The sequence below is a fragment of the Cyprinus carpio genome, chromosome A16 (assembly GCF_018340385.1).
Source record: "Cyprinus carpio isolate SPL01 chromosome A16, ASM1834038v1, whole genome shotgun sequence".
NCBI classification, from domain to species: Eukaryota; Metazoa; Chordata; class Actinopteri; order Cypriniformes; family Cyprinidae; genus Cyprinus; species Cyprinus carpio.
In genome coordinates, this window is record NC_056587.1 from 12,892,192 (window position 1) to 12,911,539 (window position 19,348).

Here is a 19,348-nt window from a genome sequence, read left to right on the forward strand (position 1 = left end):
AGGGCACAGTTATTTATTTGCTTTCTGAGGTGCAGGAGAGTTCAGCAGTAAGGCAGACTTAGAGGTGTATTTAAGTAAATGGTTCTGTAAAAATTTCACAAGATCTATAACTATAGAGATATATCTAAGAAATAAAATTATGTATTGTAGTTTATGCAATTATGTTAGGTCTGAAATTTCTGAATGTTTAGGACAAAAATGTGTAAAAACATTATTGCAGATTTTTTTAAAAAAAAGCAACAAAATAATTTGATTATGTAATTAAGTCTAAAATTTCTGAATATTTAGGACAAAATGTATAAAAAGATTAATGCAGATATTAAACATTTAAAACCAAAATAATGCTCAATTTTATAAATGAAAAGATTAAATGCTTAAAATAAATAATAAATAGTTTCATTATATTGAGCCACAAAAGCTAAATGCATTTAAAATGTATTAATATTTAACATCATATAACATCATACATTCCATAAAATGCTAAAAGGTATTTGTTAAAAAAAGGCATAAATTATGTTTGTAAGGTTTAAAATAATTTAAAAGAGAGAGAGAGATTGTTAAAAATTAAGACACTTTCTGTTTATTGATGTCAAATGTTAGTGAAAATGTCCATAGTTATATAAATAATTGGCTTAAAGTTCACCCAAAAATGAAAATTGTCAAAATTCTGTATGGGTTTTCTTCTTCTGTACAAAAGAAGATATTTTGAAGAATGTCGGTATCAAACAGTTGATGGTAGCCATTGACTTCCAGAGAATGGAAAAAACTATATTATAGTCAGTGGCTACCATCAACCTTTGATTACCAGCATTCTTAAAAAGATTTTCTTTTGTGCTTAACAGAAGAAAGAAACTCATAAAGCTTTGGAACAAGTGAAAGGTAAGTAAATGATGGCAGAATTTTCTTTTTTGGGTGAACTTCCCCTTTAACTGTCCAACTAGGTTTTGAGGGCCACAGATCCATGAAATCCAAAATCTTGTCCTAATAGTCTCTCTCTCTTTCTCTCTCTCTCTCTCTCTCTCTCTCTCCCTTTCTGGTGATTTATTTGCCTCAGTTCTAATATTTGTCAGCACTGTGTTTTCTCCTCCTTGTCTAAATGTCATTCCTTCTTCGAAGACAATATGAAGAGAGAAAAAGAGGGAGCAGGGCAGAGGGAGGAAAGAAAGTGGGGGGGGGGGGCACTCGTAAAAAGAGCAACAAAAGTTTGGGAAAATTAAACATTAGGTAAGACACGTTCACACAGGCCCGTTTCAGGACAGGTCTGAGCACCCTTCCCCTGCTGTTCTATCTATCAGGTTATTTATTGTTAAGGAACATATTTCTCAGCCAATTTCCGCTGGCTTTCACGCGCAACTCTTTTGTGAGAGTCTCAAGATTTAAGGGCAACGTATTCTGATGCAGACTTCACTGATACTAGGTAACAGATGCTCAAGTCACATGCACTGACAAAAGGAATTCCCCCCTCTCTCTCTCTCTCTCTCTCTCTCTCACACTTACACACAGATGTATGCATTTAGATAGTGATTTGGCACTCAACTTTTGGTCACTTGCCCTCTTTTTTGACGCACAACACAAACACACAGTCGAGCGTGTTAGTATTTGTATAATCCCACGCATCATCCTGCAGGACTCATTAAGCAGAGGTCACGTATTACGTCCCGAGTAAATTGGACAATGAGTTCAAGCTCATCCCTCAATGTAAATGTACTATGGCCAAAACCTTCACTCCTCCCCTCCCTGCGGTCTCCAACCCTCCCACCCTTTATCCATCCTTCCTTTATAACCCCACAACCATCACTTCATCCACACTTATGTTTTGTACCTTTGGATTTGCTCATTTTGGCAGACAAATTGGATTATTGGCAACTTTTTCCCCCCACATATACTGATACAGATCTGAAGGAAATGGAAGTGCTTGCTTAGGATAAAAATATTATTGTGAAATATTTTTTTGGCTAGCTGGGACAAGGGATAACTTTGATAGAGAATAAAAAAAAATAAAATAACAAAAAAGTTCTCACAACATATATCTATAATAAAAATATTTTTCCCCCCCTCCCCATAATATTACACAAAAAAAAAAATGTTGAGTTTTTTTTTTTTTTATTTTTATTTTTTTATAGATAACAATGTCATAAGATGAATATCTCTCTCTGTGTGACAATAAGATTACAACTTAGAGGCATTTTATCATCAGAACATTAGTGAAATTAATGGAAATTATTACAATTGATCAAGTTAATGATATTGGGATAATTAGCAGATTTGAAACTTAATTTGAGCAGTTCATCAACAGGAATATTTTGGATCCTTTTGGACCTCAAAGTGGTAAAAATTTATTTATTTTTATTTTTTTGCCTACTGTATGATTGACTTTATTAGATCGTTTTTATTACATTAGAAATATCACATTTAAAACCTCTCTTTAATCTTTAAATTGTAAAGGCTGTCAGACTGTTTGGTTTGAATTTCTTGAATTGCCTTGTTTAGATTGCATTATGCTCATTAAGCAACAAATATATGTAATATATTCTGATGCCAGTCATAATCTGTCAAAATTTAATTGCTATTATAACAGTCATGCATATGAATATGCATAAAATTGTGATTAAGTATGAGCAGTTCAGGTTTTGTTAATTAAAATCAATTAATTTTATATCATATCATAAAATTATATCACACAATAATGTAAAAAATTTAGTAATGTAATTTCCTGTCTATTGATTTTGACAGATATGAGGGGAACAACCCCAATATAACAGGTACATCTGTAAGACGGAAAGAAATAAGAGTTGATCACTAATTCAGAGACAGACAGGTAGTCAGACAGACAGGCAATCTGATGCCAACGGTCTCCTCTGTGATTCTCCCGGGACGACTCCTCCTTCTGTTGCTATGGGCACCCCACCTCACCATGGCAACCAACTGGCTGTAAGTTGGCTTGTATGAAAGCGTTTGTTTGCTATGCCATAACTTGTAAAAGATGGTAACATATATCTTTCTCAAACACACTTTCTTTGTTTCTGCTCTATTTGTTGCCTCTTCCTGCTGTTTTCAATTTACCTACAAAACGTTGTCCTTTTATTTATATGTCTGTTTTTTTATTTTACTTTGATACTATTAAATTTTTTGTTTTTTCTCTGATGTATTCTCTCTGTAGTTCTCTGGCACGTCTGCCACGCTCACGTCCTGTGTCTGGTGCAGAACCATGTGGACGACTGAGGGGGTTGACACAAGGCCAAGTTGGGGTGTGCCGGGCACGGGGGGAGGTCATGGAGTCTGTGCGAAAGGCTGCAGAGATGGTCATTGAGGAAGTGAGAGAGACTGAAACACAATGACAATTTTGTGTACTTACAGTACTGACATTCATTTTTTCAAGGACATGATGGTAAAGAATCATGTCAAAAATGTTTATACAGAAAGCTCCTGTCACCAAGACGTATTCCTTGTGTATGTAAGCACACTTGGCAATAGAGCTCTTTCTGAATCTCATTCTGGCCACACAAAAAGTATTGTACATTTCTACTGTTATTGTCCCGATAAAAAACATAGTTCATTGAACTCACATAGACCATTTTTATCCTCTGTTGTTTGTGACAACTAGCCCCGGTCACATTTTAGCATTAATATTTAACAAATACTGAGCTTTAACCTTTAAACTTAAACAGTTTCATACAAATCTCTGACTTACAGATATTTATTGCATTTTCACCACTGCAGTGTCAACATCAGTTCCGAAACCGGCGCTGGAACTGTTCCACCACCCCTCGCGGGATCAATATTTTTGGACGAGTCATGAACCAAGGTTACAATAAAATGATGTCATGACATACAGTATCAGAACATAACATACTGGATTATGCCATTATTTTATGCAGCAATTATCCATATAACTTTACCATCATGGCTCTGGTATGGGGTATAATAAACTAAAAGTGTATAATTTCAAATTAAATAAAATTTTATTTAGAAGACCAATTTTTTTTGGGGTAAAAAAATAAATAAATAAATAAATAAATAAATATACATATATATATATATATATATATATATATATATATATATATATATATATATATATATATATATATATATATTATAAATATTTTTATTTTTTTTTTTTTTACTATTTTATTCTCAAATATTTAGGAGGTATCAGAAAACTTTCATGGGGACATGATGATTTAAAAGTACTTTAATAATGATCAGTATATATATAGTATAATAAAATCTAACTCTAATCTAAATTTTTTAAAAATCAAGATATACACTGAAATAGTATTTCTGTCCCCCCAATAAGTTTATTTGAAGAAATTTATTAAAGAAAATACAGTTCTTGAATCTGGGAATAACCAGTTAATTAATTCAATGTACCAACACTTCCAGCTTCTGTTGATAAAAATTTTAATACTTTACAAAGTTTTCATAATTACAACAGAAATACCAGAAATATAAGCATATATAGGAAGGCCTTCAAATATTGTGTTGGACAAGAGGTGGCCTTCAAATCAAAAAGCTTGAGAACCACAGTTTCAGAGTATTGTTATTAAATGACTGCTTATTAATAAAATACCATTTACCAATATTCTTATTACATTCGTTTCACAAAACACAATCATTTCTGTCAGCATTAAAAAAACAAGTTAGTTTAATCCTGTTCCATTTATGTGCTGTCTTCAGGTAGCCGTGAGGCGGCTTTTGTCCATGCGCTTTCATCAGCAGCAGTTGCTGTGGCTGTGACTCGGGGCTGTAGCAGGGGAGAACTGGAGAGGTGCGGCTGTGACCGAAAGGTCAGGGGGGTCAGTCCCGAAGGTGAGTATTGAAACACATTTATAACCAAAAATTCTCTTGAATAAAAACATGTCAAACATATGCCTCTCAATCACCCTTAGGTTTCCAGTGGTCAGGTTGCTCTGATAATCTGTCCTATGGCGTTGCATTCTCTCAGACCTTTGTGGACGAGCCAGAGAGAGCTAAGGGCATGTCGTCAGGGCGACCGCTAATGAACATTCACAATAATGAAGCAGGACGGAAGGCAAGCAAGATGCTTCACTTATTAAAATCAAAACTTATCGTCAAATGCATATTGGTTTTCATGCTTTTTTCTATCTTTATACAGGCGATCCTCCATAACATGCAGGTTGAGTGTAAGTGTCATGGTGTTTCGGGGTCCTGTGAGCTCAGAACTTGCTGGAAGGTCATGCCTCCGTTCCGCCGGGTCGGTGCTGTGCTAAAAGAACGCTTTGATGGGGCCACAGAGGTATGTCATAATGGCTCTATATTCCAAAACCTACTGAGCTGCCTAGCTGACTACTGCCTACACAGGTAGCTGTCTTCTAAGGGAGAATCCTAACTAAGATGGAACCTCTTAAAGGGATAGTTCACCCAAAAATGAAAATTTGATGTTTATCTACTTACCTCTAGGGCATCCATAGGTGACTTTGTTTCTTCAGTAGAACACAAACGGAGATTTTTAACTCAAACCATTGCAGTCTGTCAGTCCTATAATGTCAATGGATGGGAATCACGGTTTTGAGAGTCATAAAACATACACAAACAAAACCAAATTAAACCCTGCGGCTCGTGATGATACATTGATGTGTAAAGACACAAAACGGTCAGTCTGTGCAAGAAACTGAACAACATTTATATCTTTTTTTACCTCTGATTTTCACTGCAATGTCTGAACTGTATTGAGCACATTTGCTCTTCTTCTTCAGCCTGCGCGTGAGGCATCTTCTTCTTGCTTTACGGCAGATCGCAGACTTAAAAGTGCATTACCGCCACCTATCTCTCAAATGGACCACTGACACTCCCAATTGAGATGGTAGAAAGAGTTTCAATGGTCCATTTGAGAGATTTTGTGTCTTTACACATCAGTGTATCATCACGAGCTGCAGGGTTTAATTTGGTTTTGTTTGTATCCTGAAAAGTGAAGCCAAAACTCTTTGATCGCCCCCTGGTGGCTGTCCGCAATATCGGTCATAAACCCTGCCTCTCCATGTAAACAAATGGGATCTGTGCCATACTAAAAAAAAATCTAATACATTTTCCCAAAGATGGTTTCTGTAACTTTAAGTAGTTCTTATCACGCTGATGTATGTTGACGTGTTTGTTTTTCTGTTGAGTTTTAGTTATTCGGTTTTAGTTAAACGGTTTTAGTTATTCAGACAAAAAGATAAAGGTACAAGACTATGTACTTAATGGCTTTAATGAGAGAAAGAACTAAATCCCATGAAGCACTACAAATGACAGTCGGATAAAAAAGGAATTAAAACTTAAACTACTAAATATTAAACTAGTGATTTAAAGCAGTTGTCTATAGAAGTAGAAACCATATATTTTGTTTATTGCAAAATATGCATATATGTAGCCTGAGAACATAGGGAAGATGATTTGATTATAGTATGTCATGGGAGTGTGCGGCGCTAAAGAGTTTTTTATCATTATTTTTAAGCACTGAATGTGCTTTGATGGCTTTTGAGTTTTTCACACTGCATTATGTGATTGCATTCTCTGTGAAGGATACATGCAATGCTGCATTAGAATTTGGCCATAGTGTTGAAGGCAGCATAAATGTGTGTATCTAAGGTCAAGGGTCACTGTCGTACTTTCTGCTTAGGTACGGCTGACACGTGTGGGCTCTCGCACAGCTCTCCTTCCAAGGGACCCCCAAGTGAAGCCACCAGCCACACGGGACCTGGTTTACCTGGCTCCTTCACCAGATTTCTGTCGCTTGGATCCAGACAATGGCATTCTTGGCACTGCAGGACGACGTTGTAATGGTAAAAGCATAAAAATTTATCTTTGATCTCGTATATAATATCTGATTATTAATTCTCTAATCGTTTCCCTGGTTTTATGTGTTATTTTATCACTCTTTAATTAACCTTTTCTATTGTTCCACATCCTAGGAACCTCACGGTTGGCACCGGATGGATGTGAACTGTTATGTTGTGGCCCAGGTTTTCAAGCAGGCAGGGCTGAGGTGGTTCAGCGCTGCTCCTGTAAGTTCTCCTGGTGCTGCTCAGTTCGCTGCCAGCAGTGTAAGAACACAGTGCTCATACACACCTGCCAAGAATGAGACATACCTGGAAAAACCGCACAAACACACCAGAAGCACCTCATCTTATGCCAGCCTGCATTAATTCCTACATGAACAACAAACCAGCTCCATTTAAAACATTCTGCATCATGTCTCCTTTTTGGTGACTTTAAAGTTCTTTCAGATGTGACAGATTGTTATTTTAATCTGCAATTGCATTTTTGATGAAAAGTAAAGTGTTGAACTTGAACATACAGGCACGATTACATTTCTTAAATGTTCAAATACACATAATATACAAAACCATTAACTAACTTGCTCAGACAACGCTCTTAAAGGCTGCGATTAACCTCTGAATAATAGCAGAAGAATGTTAGTTTAGTCTAAGGCCTTAGCGTTAAATTCTAGTCAAGAGTTGCTCTCTCTCCCATGTTTACTGTCAGTTTTGCTGATTGTGTTTATTTATTTGAGTTCATCATGCCTGTGTGGCATTATCTCTGGATGGAAAATTCCACCTGCAAACTCTCCGGCTTTAGCTGTTTTGTTTCGGCTCGTCCTACTGCATAGAGGCTCACTGCCATTGTCTCAGTTTTATAATCTATATGGCCTAAAATAAAATAGTTTGACATCCTACATGTGGAAATATGCTGTTTTGTTAATTATTGATTGACATTTTAAATTAATAAATTAAATTCAAAATGCTGGGGTCGGTACGATTTTTTAAAACCGTTTTACAAGTCTCTTAGGGTCACCAAAACTACATTTATTTGATCAAAAACAAAAGTAATTTATTACTGTGATGGCAAATCTGACTTACTGTTTTTGTGGAAACACAAGACTCTTTAATAAATATTAAGTTCAAAAGAACAGCATTTATTTAAAACAGAAATCTTTTGTAACATTTTAAATGCCTTTACTGTCACTTTTGATCAATTTATGAATCCTTCCTGAATAAAAGTGTTAGTTTCTTAAGAAAATAAAAATAAATAAATCTTACCCAAAACAAACAAATAAAACTTACTGTCAAACAAAAAAAAAAAAAAAAATCACATTATCATCTAAAAACAGGATAGAAATACAGCTGTGTGTCAGTCACACCACTTTTATTACAAATATAGTGAGATTCCAAACACCGCAGAACTTTACTAAGAAAAGGCCACGTTTCAAACCATCATCATCGATTATCCTCATCCTTTTTACTCACACGACTGATAAGATCAGTTATACAAAATATTACATTTCAAATTGTTATTTTATTATTAAATCACAATCAAATGGTACTCTAGCAAAAAAAAAAAAAAAAAAAAAAAAAAAAAATACATATATAACAACAATAATAATAATAATAAAATAAAATAAAAAGTCATTAAAAAAAAGCTCAAGTTTCAAAATGACACCACTAAATTCATTCACCCAAGAGAATAACAGTAATACATTTAATACATCATACTCAAAGTCAAAACAAAAAGAGAAAGAAAAAAAAAAGTTTTCTAAACGGCCAGCAGAAGGCACTGCCTTAATTCTAGGAGCATGAACCACAGAAGAAAAGAACAGTCTGGCTCATAAAGGAAGAAACAAATGCTTGTGAAGTAAAATCCATTGGCTCCCATGCAAGTCCCAAACTCTCTTATATAACCATATAACACAGGTCACTCAGGAGGGGATGGGACCATAGAGTGATTTCTATGGCCATAACACTCTGATCCAACATTAAAATTAAAAATATCTAAAACTTATTTTGGATATGTTCTGTTTCAGTGCCATTGTCAGTGATTAGAGCTAATTATATGCCCAAACCAATCACGTTAGCTTGCTTTTGTGCCAGATCGAGTCCAGTACATATTAATAACAATATTAATAAAATACATATGAACCACATATAGCACTGAACCTGCCAACAGTTGTCATGTGAATCCAGCGTCTAGAACTGGCAAAAACACAACAAAACAGACACCCAGAACAACACTAAAAGGCTAATTTGTCAAGAATCGCTTTTGTGCCCATTGCAATTTTGAGAAGATTCAAGAAAGCTGAAATCAGCTTCTGCACACACACTATCCACAGGTTACAGAGCAAACAGCTAAGCCCTGCAGAAGTGCTGTCAGCATGTTCGGCTTTACACTTTATGAAATTTGCTGCTTATAGACATTGTGTGCTAACCATTCTTGTGCGGCTTACAGCAAAGCATGTGTCAGAGAAAAACATGGCGTTTGTCCAGTGAAAGCATTTAAAAAAAAATCATTTTGGATGCCGATCAGAAACCTGAAGCATTTAATCTCATGTATTTGTGCTACTCTCACACTTTTTTGGGATCAATTACATGTAACTGACACTTAAAGCATTAAATTGGATCTATATGCTGCTCTTTAAGACATCACATTTGTAAAGTGCGCCTATATCTTATTTTCTTTTATCATTATACTCTTTGTTTGTAGGGGGTGTTACTGCTTCCAGGGTTCTCTAATTTCTTCTGTTGTTCTAGAAACATTTAGAAAGGCACAGTGTGCATTTATTTGTTTGCAATACCATTTATGTTGCCAATTCCTCCAGTATCAAGTTTTTTTGCTGTTTTGTTCCCATAATTTTTCCCAATTATAACTCTCTCCACTCCAAACCCCAAGCCCTATCAAATTAAAAATAAAAAAAACCCCACCAGAATGTTTCTTTTTCTCTGCCTCTCTTGTTGGGGTGAGTGCATCACCCACTGCTTGTGTTCCTACAAAAGGACGCAGCGCTTCTTGGGTTTGGTCTCTGGAGGTTCAAGGGCAGCGAGTATTGCCTCGTCGAATACATTCTTCAGGCCTCTCTGTAAGAAAGAGATCGTAAAATGTTATTTGCAGTGGGTCATGTGGGTGATAAGTGAGTAGAGCTTTTTTGTCATCACGGGTGTGTGCGGCTGCTCTTTTAACCTGTGTGAGGGCAGAGCACTCCACGAATTTAACAGCTCTGAGGTCTTTGGCCAGCTTCTCCCCACTCTCAGGCGATATGGGGCGCTGCTTGTTTTTGGCAAGTTTTTCCACAGTGTTACTGTCATCCCTCAGGTCAACCTGAGTACCCACCAGAAGGAACGGAGTGCGTGGACAGTGGTGGGAGATCTCTGGTACCCACTTTAAGAAAGAGAGAGGAGAAAAAGGAGTGGTAAGACAGTGCCTAGAAAGCTACTGCAAGGATGCAAATGATTAAAAGTGACAACATTTATAGTGTTACAAAAGATTTCGATTTCAAATAAATGTTTTGTGAACTTTCTATTGATCAAACAATACCATCAAACATTATCTGCAAAGAAATATCTGCAAAGACAATTGTTACTTATTTGTCAACCTGGCAACCAGTGTTGGGGAAAGTTACTTTAAAAGTAATGCATTACAATATTATGTTACTCCCAAAAAAAGTAACTAATAACTTTTTATGGAAAGTAATGCGTTACATTACTTTTGCGTTACTTTTTAAATATGAGCAGGGCTTAATTGTTCTGTCCAGGCTGGACTATTGCAATGCTCTCTTGGCAGGTCTTCCATCCACTTCTATCAAACCTTTACAATTAATCCAGAATGTGGCAGAAAGATTCATTTTTAACAAGCCAAAAAAAAAAAAATGCACGTCACACATGTTCATCAATTTGCACTGGCTACCAATAGCTGCTCGCATAAAATTCAAGGCACTGATGTTTGCCTACAAAACCTAGCACTCTCTATTCTAATTATATATATATATATAAACTTGTCCCTTTTAGACTTGCACTCTATTAATTTGCTGCTTATTTTCAGAAGAAAAAAAAACAACTAACACTAGCTTTCCAATCTTTTTGTATACTTTTTTTTTTTAATTATTATTATTATACAATTAACAAAAGCAAAAAGACCTCTAACACTAGCTTGCTCTATTCTTTTTCTATTCTATCAGTTTTTCTTTTTATTTATTATATTATTTTATAAACCCTTGCTACGTGTACTGCATTAAGCTAACTGAGACTTGTTATAGCACTTGTGTATCATTGCTCTTTTGTTGATTTTGATTGCTTCCATTGTCCTCTTTTGTCTGTCGCTTTGGATAAAAGCACCTGCTAAATGACTAAACGTAAATGTAAATGTAATATAAGAAGTTTTATTTATAGCAAATATAAAAGCCCTTTCACACCAAAAACTGTAATGAATAAACCTAAAAGTAAATTCACGTTTGTACAGTAGAACGCAGGAGAAGGCTCAACACACTTCATCAATTTAAAAAAAAAAAAAAAACAATGAAGTACAATTGTTAGTTTATCTAAAGTCATTTTTGCTTATTAGAATGGTTAAACTTGATCATCAAAGGTCAGCAGCGAAGACATTGGTTGACTAAATGGGATTAAATACATTTGTGTTACTTAACATATTTAATTATTGCAGGTTTGCGTCATATTCTGAGTTTGCATTTCAATGTTTTAATTCATTTTGATGAATACTAAATCAGTTTTTTTGCGAGTGGGATGAATTAATGAACTCATTCACATTTTCACATTTAATTCAAGAACTACATCATGTTCACACAGTGCACACGACACTTCCGATTACTCCCAATATGAGGACAGGAGACTTGTCAGTCAATAAATGGGAAAATAAAGTAACTGGCGTTACTTTTTTGAAAAAGTTACTTTACTAGTTACTTGAAAAAAGTAATCGGATTACGTAACAAACGTTACTTGTAATGCGTTTACCCCCAACACTGCTGGCAACCTTGTGTACACACTCTCTCGCCACTGTGGATAAACGTGCTTGCTTTTTGAAAACACCGGTAAGCTTGCAGTTTAGCGATCTCCACTTCAATATTTTATTCTCAGAAAAGTGTAATGGACCATTTTCACAAGACTGTGATGACACGTTTAACGGTCATCAGTATTGTAAATCCTCAAAAGTTTTAAAATGGTTTTTTTTTTTTTTTTTTTAAAGTATGTACATTTATAACACTATTCATTGTATTATATCACCTTTGCATCAAATTACAAAATAAAATAGTTAACGCTACTGCAAGGATGTTTCTAATGCAGCGTCTATGGGAGGCACGGTAAATATGACATCATTCTCTCTTCTGACTGCTGTTATCAGTCTCTCAATTTTTTTTCCTTTTATTGAAAGTCATGAAAACACTATTGTGGAGTTTTTTTTTTTTGCTATTTGAGCAAATGGAAATGCAAAAAATATATTTGTGGTACTCTCCCATTCACTGCTCTTCAAGTTAACCCAACTATGACAACAACTGCTGCTGAGAAACCCGGAAATGTGAGAAAGGTCCATTCATCAAGTGTTCATTTATATGAGAGAGAGAGAGAGAGGTGGTGTACTGTATGTATGAATTAGCACCGTTTTGCTGCGTTTCTCTATTAACAGTGAAGCTGTAGCTTTAATTCTTTTAGAAACAATGATGTTACCAGCTCCTTGTTGAGAAAGATAATGTAGCTTTTGAGCGATTGAGAAACAGTGAAGATAGCGCATTAGTTTAGAACTCTTCTAATTTTTATTTTTTTTATATGTAGAAAGTGTGTTAATTTGTGCAATGATAACCTACCAGCAATGTAAAGATGATTTTTTAAATATATTAGTATGTGTACTCTATGATATAAATTTATTAGCACGAGTACATTATTATTTATGGGCTTAAAAACGAGATGTAAACAATCAGAATATTGTACCTGGTGGGGACTGCCCAATGTAAACATTAAAACATATGCCATTACCTATACTGTACAGTTATGGAGGCCCTTCATAATGCAGAGGTCAACTGCCTGCTCTGCCAATAGTTAGAAATGACACTGTAGTATGAACAGCTTAATAAACAAATTCTTCACAAAATAAATTCGATGCAAAACTCAATGCAGTCCTGTGTCATGATACGTATCGTATCGTGACTTTGTTGGTGATACACAGCCCTATTGTATAATAAAAATAATAGTAACAAAGCTCATAAATTACTCAAAGTAATGAATGCCCCCAGTGGGGTAGGGCTGAACGATTTTGGAAAATAATCTAATTGCGATTTTTTTTTTTAACCAATATTGCAATTTAATATGCAATTAATTTTTAAAGCTCTTTATGTTCTATTATTCCACAAAGAATAATAATTCCAAAAAGCACTGTATAGTATGACACGATATTAGATAGATTAAACAGAAATGTTCTTTTCTGTTGGCCAGGCCTATGTTACGATGAAATTAGGTTATGCATGAATTGATATGAACAACAATTTTATTAAACAACTAGAATCACAGTAGAATATTGACTGATTTGTTGAACTTCCAACCTTGTAAGCATGTAATAATTATGACAACATAAAGCACTGACAAATAAGCCTGGTGTAAACATTAATATACAAATAACACAAACTAAAGTAGATTGCAGAAATATAAAAACAAATCTGTTGCTTTACCACACTACTTTAGGTAGGTCACTGTTAATAAACATATGTAAACACTGTCTGTTAAAGGGGTCATATAATTCGATTTCAAGTTTTCATTTCTCTTTGGAGTGTTACAAGCTGATTGTGCATAGATAAGATCTCTGAAGTTGCAAAGACTAAAGTCTCAAAACCAAAGAGATATTCTTTATCAAAGTTAAGACTCTGCCACGCCCTCCTAAAACGGCTCATTCAAACACACCCACACGTCTACGTCACAATGTGGAAATATTTGTGTAATGCCACCCAAATGTTCACGCAAAGAAAGGCGTGGTTTCAGTAACCGCAGTTGTCAGGGAGATGCTGTGTGTTTCTAGGCGAAAGCAAAAGCACTTTATTTGGCCTTCATTTAGGAAGCTTTAAGATTACTTACATCAGAACAGCAATGCATTTTATGGATGACCGTTTCGTGAACTTTGGAGGGGAAGTAATTCTTACTTTGCTACGACAATCTGGCACTTCTGAATCAGCTACTGTAAGTATGTTTTGCTATTAGTTTAAGTATTTGCTATTGAGTGTTCAAATGCAGAGTTTTGCACGTTGTGTGTGTGTGTGTGTGCTTATGTGAGAGAGAGACAGGATCACATCACAGTGGAGTCAGCGGTCTTAACCGTCTGTGGCTTGTATACTGCAAACACATACGAGCTTCATCACTGTGTCTGTCACGCGACTCTGTTCCCCTTTCAGGCTTGAACTGATGGTAAAACTAAGGACATTATTAACTGTCTTATTTATTTTTGAAAGATGAAGCTTGCAATTATGGAAAGGGGCATTTCATTTCCGACGAGTGCTTGCAGTGTTCGGCCAATCACAATGCACTGGGTCTGTTGGCTAATCAGAGCAGACTGCACTTGTCGGAAGGAGGGACTTTGTAGAAAACGAGGCGTTTAAAAGAGGCGGGGCATAGAGGACCTACAATAATGTACAGTATTTGAAAAATAATGTGTTTTTTGAACATTAAAGCATGTCAACATATTCTGTTACACCAAATACACAAAATAATGATATTTAAAAAAGCATTATATGACCCCTTTAACTTTAGACCAGTGGTTCTCAAACTTTTTGGTCGTGCCAAATAATTTCACTAAACATTTTGAAAAATTTATGCTTTTTTTATTTATTTAAAAAACCTACAGGGAAAAAGCCACCTGCATCACTTGAAACATTGAAAAATAGCATAGAGAGAATAACTGTTATTATTATTATTCTCTCTGTTTTATGCTGTCCGCTAAGCCATAGGACATACACAGGCTTTCCTCCTCACCAACGACATTAAACACTGTGTCTACACCGGACGAGAGCGGCAAAATACAGTAGAACCCAGTGACGCTGTCTACACTGGATTAAACTGATGCCTTGTTCTATTTATGACGTACTGACACAAAATTAAAATGATTTGCACAGGTCGCTTTGTCATGTCCAGTGTACAGTAGAGCTGCTGTGGCGCGACGCGACACCTGTAGAGTCCGGTACAGACACAGTGAGTGAAGCCGAGAGCAAGATATGCCGTGTCATATTTTCTGCATTTAGCTTTTGAATGACCAGCACCTGTCTGGGTCTGTGTGACATCATCTATGGCTTTTCTCTTTCCTTTTCACAAACCGATCCATCTCCCATTATAAATTACATCCTTTAGCAGTGTCCTGTTTTATTTCTTTTCTTTTTCTGCTCTTTTTCTCCTCATGCTCTCTCGCCATACTTTGATGTCATACATGATCGATCTTCAAGTCCAGTCGAACACACCTCTTTACTCTCGCGTGTCATGTGACCGAGCGTAATCGCCACTTCTGCGATTGAAATATCATGTTTTTTCATATCGCAAATGCAATTAATTGTTCAGCCCTACTGTGGGACCATGACATTATGAACTTGAGTTCTCTGTACTGTCCTTATCTTACAAATTAATTTGTGCTGCCTATTTTCACATACATTTTATGCTTCAGTTCCATACCCCAAAAAAGGCTGCAGTTGAAACACAAAAATAAACGGTAAAATTATACATTCACCAAGTTAGACAATATTAAATGTTTTATTAAGCATTTTATTGCTTAAAATACAGCTTCTTAAGAAGACTGTGAGTGTGAAATGATACGGGAAACATGAAACCAACACCACTTTACAGGAAATTGGTTTCTGAGATAGACTGTTAAATAGTCCTTCTATAAAAAACATTTGATCACAGTATGCTGCAATTCATCAATGATAATAGCATAATAAATACAGCTATGTAATAATCTTAATTTACTTGTATTTATTTACACTAGAAATCTGAAAAGAAAACCACTGACAAATATTCATCTGAAAGAACATTACAAAAATAAACCCATTTATCCAGAATCCTGATAAGAGATCAGTTTAAATACATCACTGGTCCATTCACATGAGTTCCATTCTCCAAGTCCAGCAGGAAAATCAGGTACTGCTAAAGAGTGCTTTAATGACACTAAACAACATGAGACGACAGTGTCATCAAACTAAAACCTGACTGTATGAAACATACAATGCTGTTAAAGCAAGTATCAACACTGTAATGTATCTGAACATGAAACCATGCAATAGATATGGCACTGAAACTTTAAACGCTAAATTGTGACAGTTTAGTATACCATCAATACTGAATGTCAATAATCCTTTCAGAGAAAGGTGGATCTTTCACGTTCTGATGTGCCAAACAGTGAGACCAGCAAGAAAGCAGAAAGCATTTTAATGAACACCTACCTTCTCTTTCACATTCTCAAAGGAGGAAGGAGAAACAACAGAGAAGCAAACAAGGAAGACGTCTGTCTGCGGATAGCTGAGAGGCCGAAGTCTGTCGTAGTCTTCCTGACCTGAGAAAACAAGAACAGACGCCATTCATTACCAGCTCTCTTCAGCTCTGAGAGTCATTCGAGATTACTGAAGAGAAATCCAATCTAACTTAAAAAAGCTAGAGATAATTCTAAATTAATGTACACTATGTTTAAAAGACTGGTGTCGATAATATATTTAAATGCTTTTGAAAAAATGTGTCTTATGCTGACCAAGGTTGCATTTATTTGATCAAAAATACAGTAAAAACATTAACATTGTGAGTTATTACCATTTAAAATAACCATTTTATTTTAGTATATATTTACTTACATTTTTTTATTATTACTAGTGTTTAAAACAGTTGTGCTTCTTAATATTTTTGTAAACACCATTATATATATATATTTTTTTTAGGATTATCTGAATAGAAAGGTGAAAAGAACAGCATTTATTTGAAACATGCAAGCTTACTGAATAAACATTTATTTCTTTAAAGAAAATAAAACTTACTAACCACAAACTTTTATACGGTAATGTATCAACAAAAATGGTGGGATTGTGTGTAGCTGAGATGTGATTTCCACCCTATTATACCACTTATAAACTGAGACTGTAGTATCAGTATGTATATAGTAGGGATGCACAATAAATATTGTTCACTGACAAGCTGCGCAAAACCACGATCATATTTTGTGCATGTTTTGCGAAGCTTGTCAGTGAACAACGGCTCTGTGTAATAAATGCTGCTCCACGTGAAAGCACGCACATGTAGAGATTTAAAGCTGATTGCAGAACTGAATCTGAATACGCATTTTCTCTCGCTTGTCTTTAAACACCTAACTATGTGATATTCACTAAATAGTGAATAGTGAATGAGTCCAGTTTTTCCAGTTTTTCAATAGTGACATCTATTGTCTCACGTCTGTTGGCATCATGTTGACATTTAAATCACTATTATGGTAACCAAATTTGATATACTAAATACTGCTTATACTGGCAAACCAAAAAAATAAAAAAATACTTAAAAAAGAATGACAGTGTGGAGAATCAAACTAGATTTATGTCAAGTGTAAAGAAAGTCCCAGACTGCATTACCTGCTGTGTCAAAAAGCCCCAGTGTATACGGTTCGCCTCCAATCATCACTGTGACAGCATAGTTATCAAAAACCTGCAAACAAACACAAACATATCTCATTCACACATAATGTAATGTCATTTTAGTTCAGACAACACTAAATATACAATACTAATAATGTTTCTAATCAATCTAATCAAATATCCTGTGAAATACACACATGCATTAGAGTTCCTAGTCTTAAACAGCACAAAGCACACAAGACACATAATAGCTAGCACTTTTATTGATAATCATTGGATCACTGTGCCCCCTCCCACCAAATCTCTGACCCAAAGCCCACCACCCTTTGCTCTGTTACCGTGGGAACATATTCAGAGGGGAATTTGTTGGTTGTATATGAGATGAGGAGGCAGGTCTTTCCGACAGCTCCATCTCCAACCACCACACACTTTATGGTTTGCATCTATATGGCGAGAGACAAAGAGATTGAAAATCATGTTATTACTGGAACTGGCCCTCGTGGGATTCAGAAATAACCTCTGAGTGAACCATTCAGGAATCATGTGTTTTGAGCAGTTCCAGGCAGGTTGAACGCATTTGCCAGAATTGCCAATAAAGTGATGTGATTTGATTTCAGAAACAAAAGCAGGCATAGAGAAATGCATATACAAGAATGTGTCCTGTCTTATTTGCTTCCGCATATTAACGCTGCTGAGAGGAAGACTCGACTTTGTCGCGGTCTCACTAACAATATCGCCTGTTTTTCAGTTACATTTCCGTTTGTGAATGATTTTATTTTGAAATTAGACCTTTTTTAAAGTGTTCATCCTTAGTAATTACTACATTTGGAGTCAAATTCGGGACGATAAACACAACGAATACCAGGTAACGTTACCTTAAAAGTAAAACACGAATGAGCCTGTTTGTCGTTTATTTTAAAGCCGATTTTTCTAAACATGACAAGAAATGTATTTTTTATTCATACTAAAAGTCGGATTTTACATTAGAATATGTTTATTCTGTTCTCTTTCCCCAACATTTTTTTTTAACACTTCGCCTCATAAATCGACTTAATTGAATACTATAGTTAATGGCGAAGAAATGCGTGGTTTGTGGTGATTACAGAAAACTAAATAAATCTTGACGAGATTTGTCAACAGTGAAATGAATCAAAGTTTTGTGTAACGAAGGCGACAGGATGCTGCGAGGCTAAGCTAACGCGCTAGCACTGCCGAGAGGGCCACAAATCATCCTAAATCAAAATTACACAACGGTGAAGACTGAACTAAAACGTGTACTGTTTTAACGACCGTTTGACAGGTTAAAAGCCAGATAAAATAATGTTACAGATTGAAAATTACTTACCGTTCCTCTCCGGCGACTAGGCGTTGGTTACGTCCGGGTTTGAGAGTATCAATCTGACGTGAATAAAAGCGAAGAACGTCTCGTCGTAGTTCCTGCGACAGCCAGCCTGCCCACTCTGCGCACACGCCCAACACAGGTTGCAGTTCCTATTGAGCGGCCGCTAGGGGCACAGTGACAGTTTTTCTAGGTTACAGAAATAAGAGGGCTTTTTGACATTGGCTGTTTTGTAAACATATTTTATGAATACATCCAAATGGAATATATTCTAAAGACACACATACACAAACAGTGAAGAATGGAAAGAATAAAAGCTAGTAAAATGCGTCTATTTCATATTTTACTTTACATACAAGTAATAAATAAAATATATATAAAAAATCTTAATAATTTAAAGGGGTCATATGATGCGATTTCAAGTTTTCCTTTCTCTTTGGAGTGTTACAAGCTCTTGGTGTATAAAGAAGATCTGTAAAGTTGCAAAGACTAAAGTCTTAAACCCAGAGAGATATACTTTATAAAAGTTTAGACTCGTCCACACCCTCCTAAAACGCCTCGTTTAAACACACCCCCACATGTCTACGTCATATGGGAAGATTTGCATAACGCCACCCAAATGTTTACGCAAAGAAAGAAGGCGTGACTTT

The 19,348-nt window shown here is 35.6% G+C and overlaps 2 protein-coding genes across 3 annotated transcripts; one reads left to right on the plus strand and one right to left on the minus strand.

The window, feature by feature from the left end:
* Nucleotides 1–2,110: 2,110 nt before the first annotated feature.
* On the plus strand, nt 2,111–7,801 carry LOC109104865 (protein Wnt-4-like). 2 transcript variants are annotated; one of them, XM_019118178.2, is made up of 9 exons: nt 2,111–2,328; nt 2,734–2,931; nt 3,161–3,314; nt 3,721–3,805; nt 4,681–4,812; nt 4,893–5,035; nt 5,120–5,260; nt 6,623–6,785; nt 6,915–7,801. In XM_019118178.2, the coding sequence occupies exons 2-9, from the start codon at nt 2,843–2,845 to the stop codon at nt 7,082–7,084; spliced, it is 1,077 nt and encodes a 358-aa protein (XP_018973723.1). In that variant the 5' UTR covers nt 2,111–2,328; nt 2,734–2,842; the 3' UTR covers nt 7,085–7,801. The 2 variants fall into 2 exon arrangements, with proteins under 2 accessions (XP_018973723.1, XP_042628697.1); XM_042772763.1 differs by lacking the exons at nt 2,111–2,328; nt 2,734–2,931 and adding an exon at nt 2,942–2,986.
* A 330-nt stretch (nt 7,802–8,131) lies between these two features.
* On the minus strand, nt 8,132–18,862 carry LOC109104877 (cell division control protein 42 homolog). The gene is made up of 6 exons (XM_042772765.1): nt 18,705–18,862; nt 17,698–17,802; nt 17,357–17,429; nt 16,190–16,299; nt 9,955–10,152; nt 8,132–9,851 (listed from the first exon to the last, which is right to left on the minus strand). Exons 2-6 carry the CDS (start codon nt 17,800–17,802, stop codon nt 9,762–9,764), a joined length of 576 nt encoding a protein of 191 aa, XP_042628699.1. The 5' UTR covers nt 18,705–18,862; the 3' UTR covers nt 8,132–9,761.
* Nucleotides 18,863–19,348: the final 486 nt, after the last annotated feature.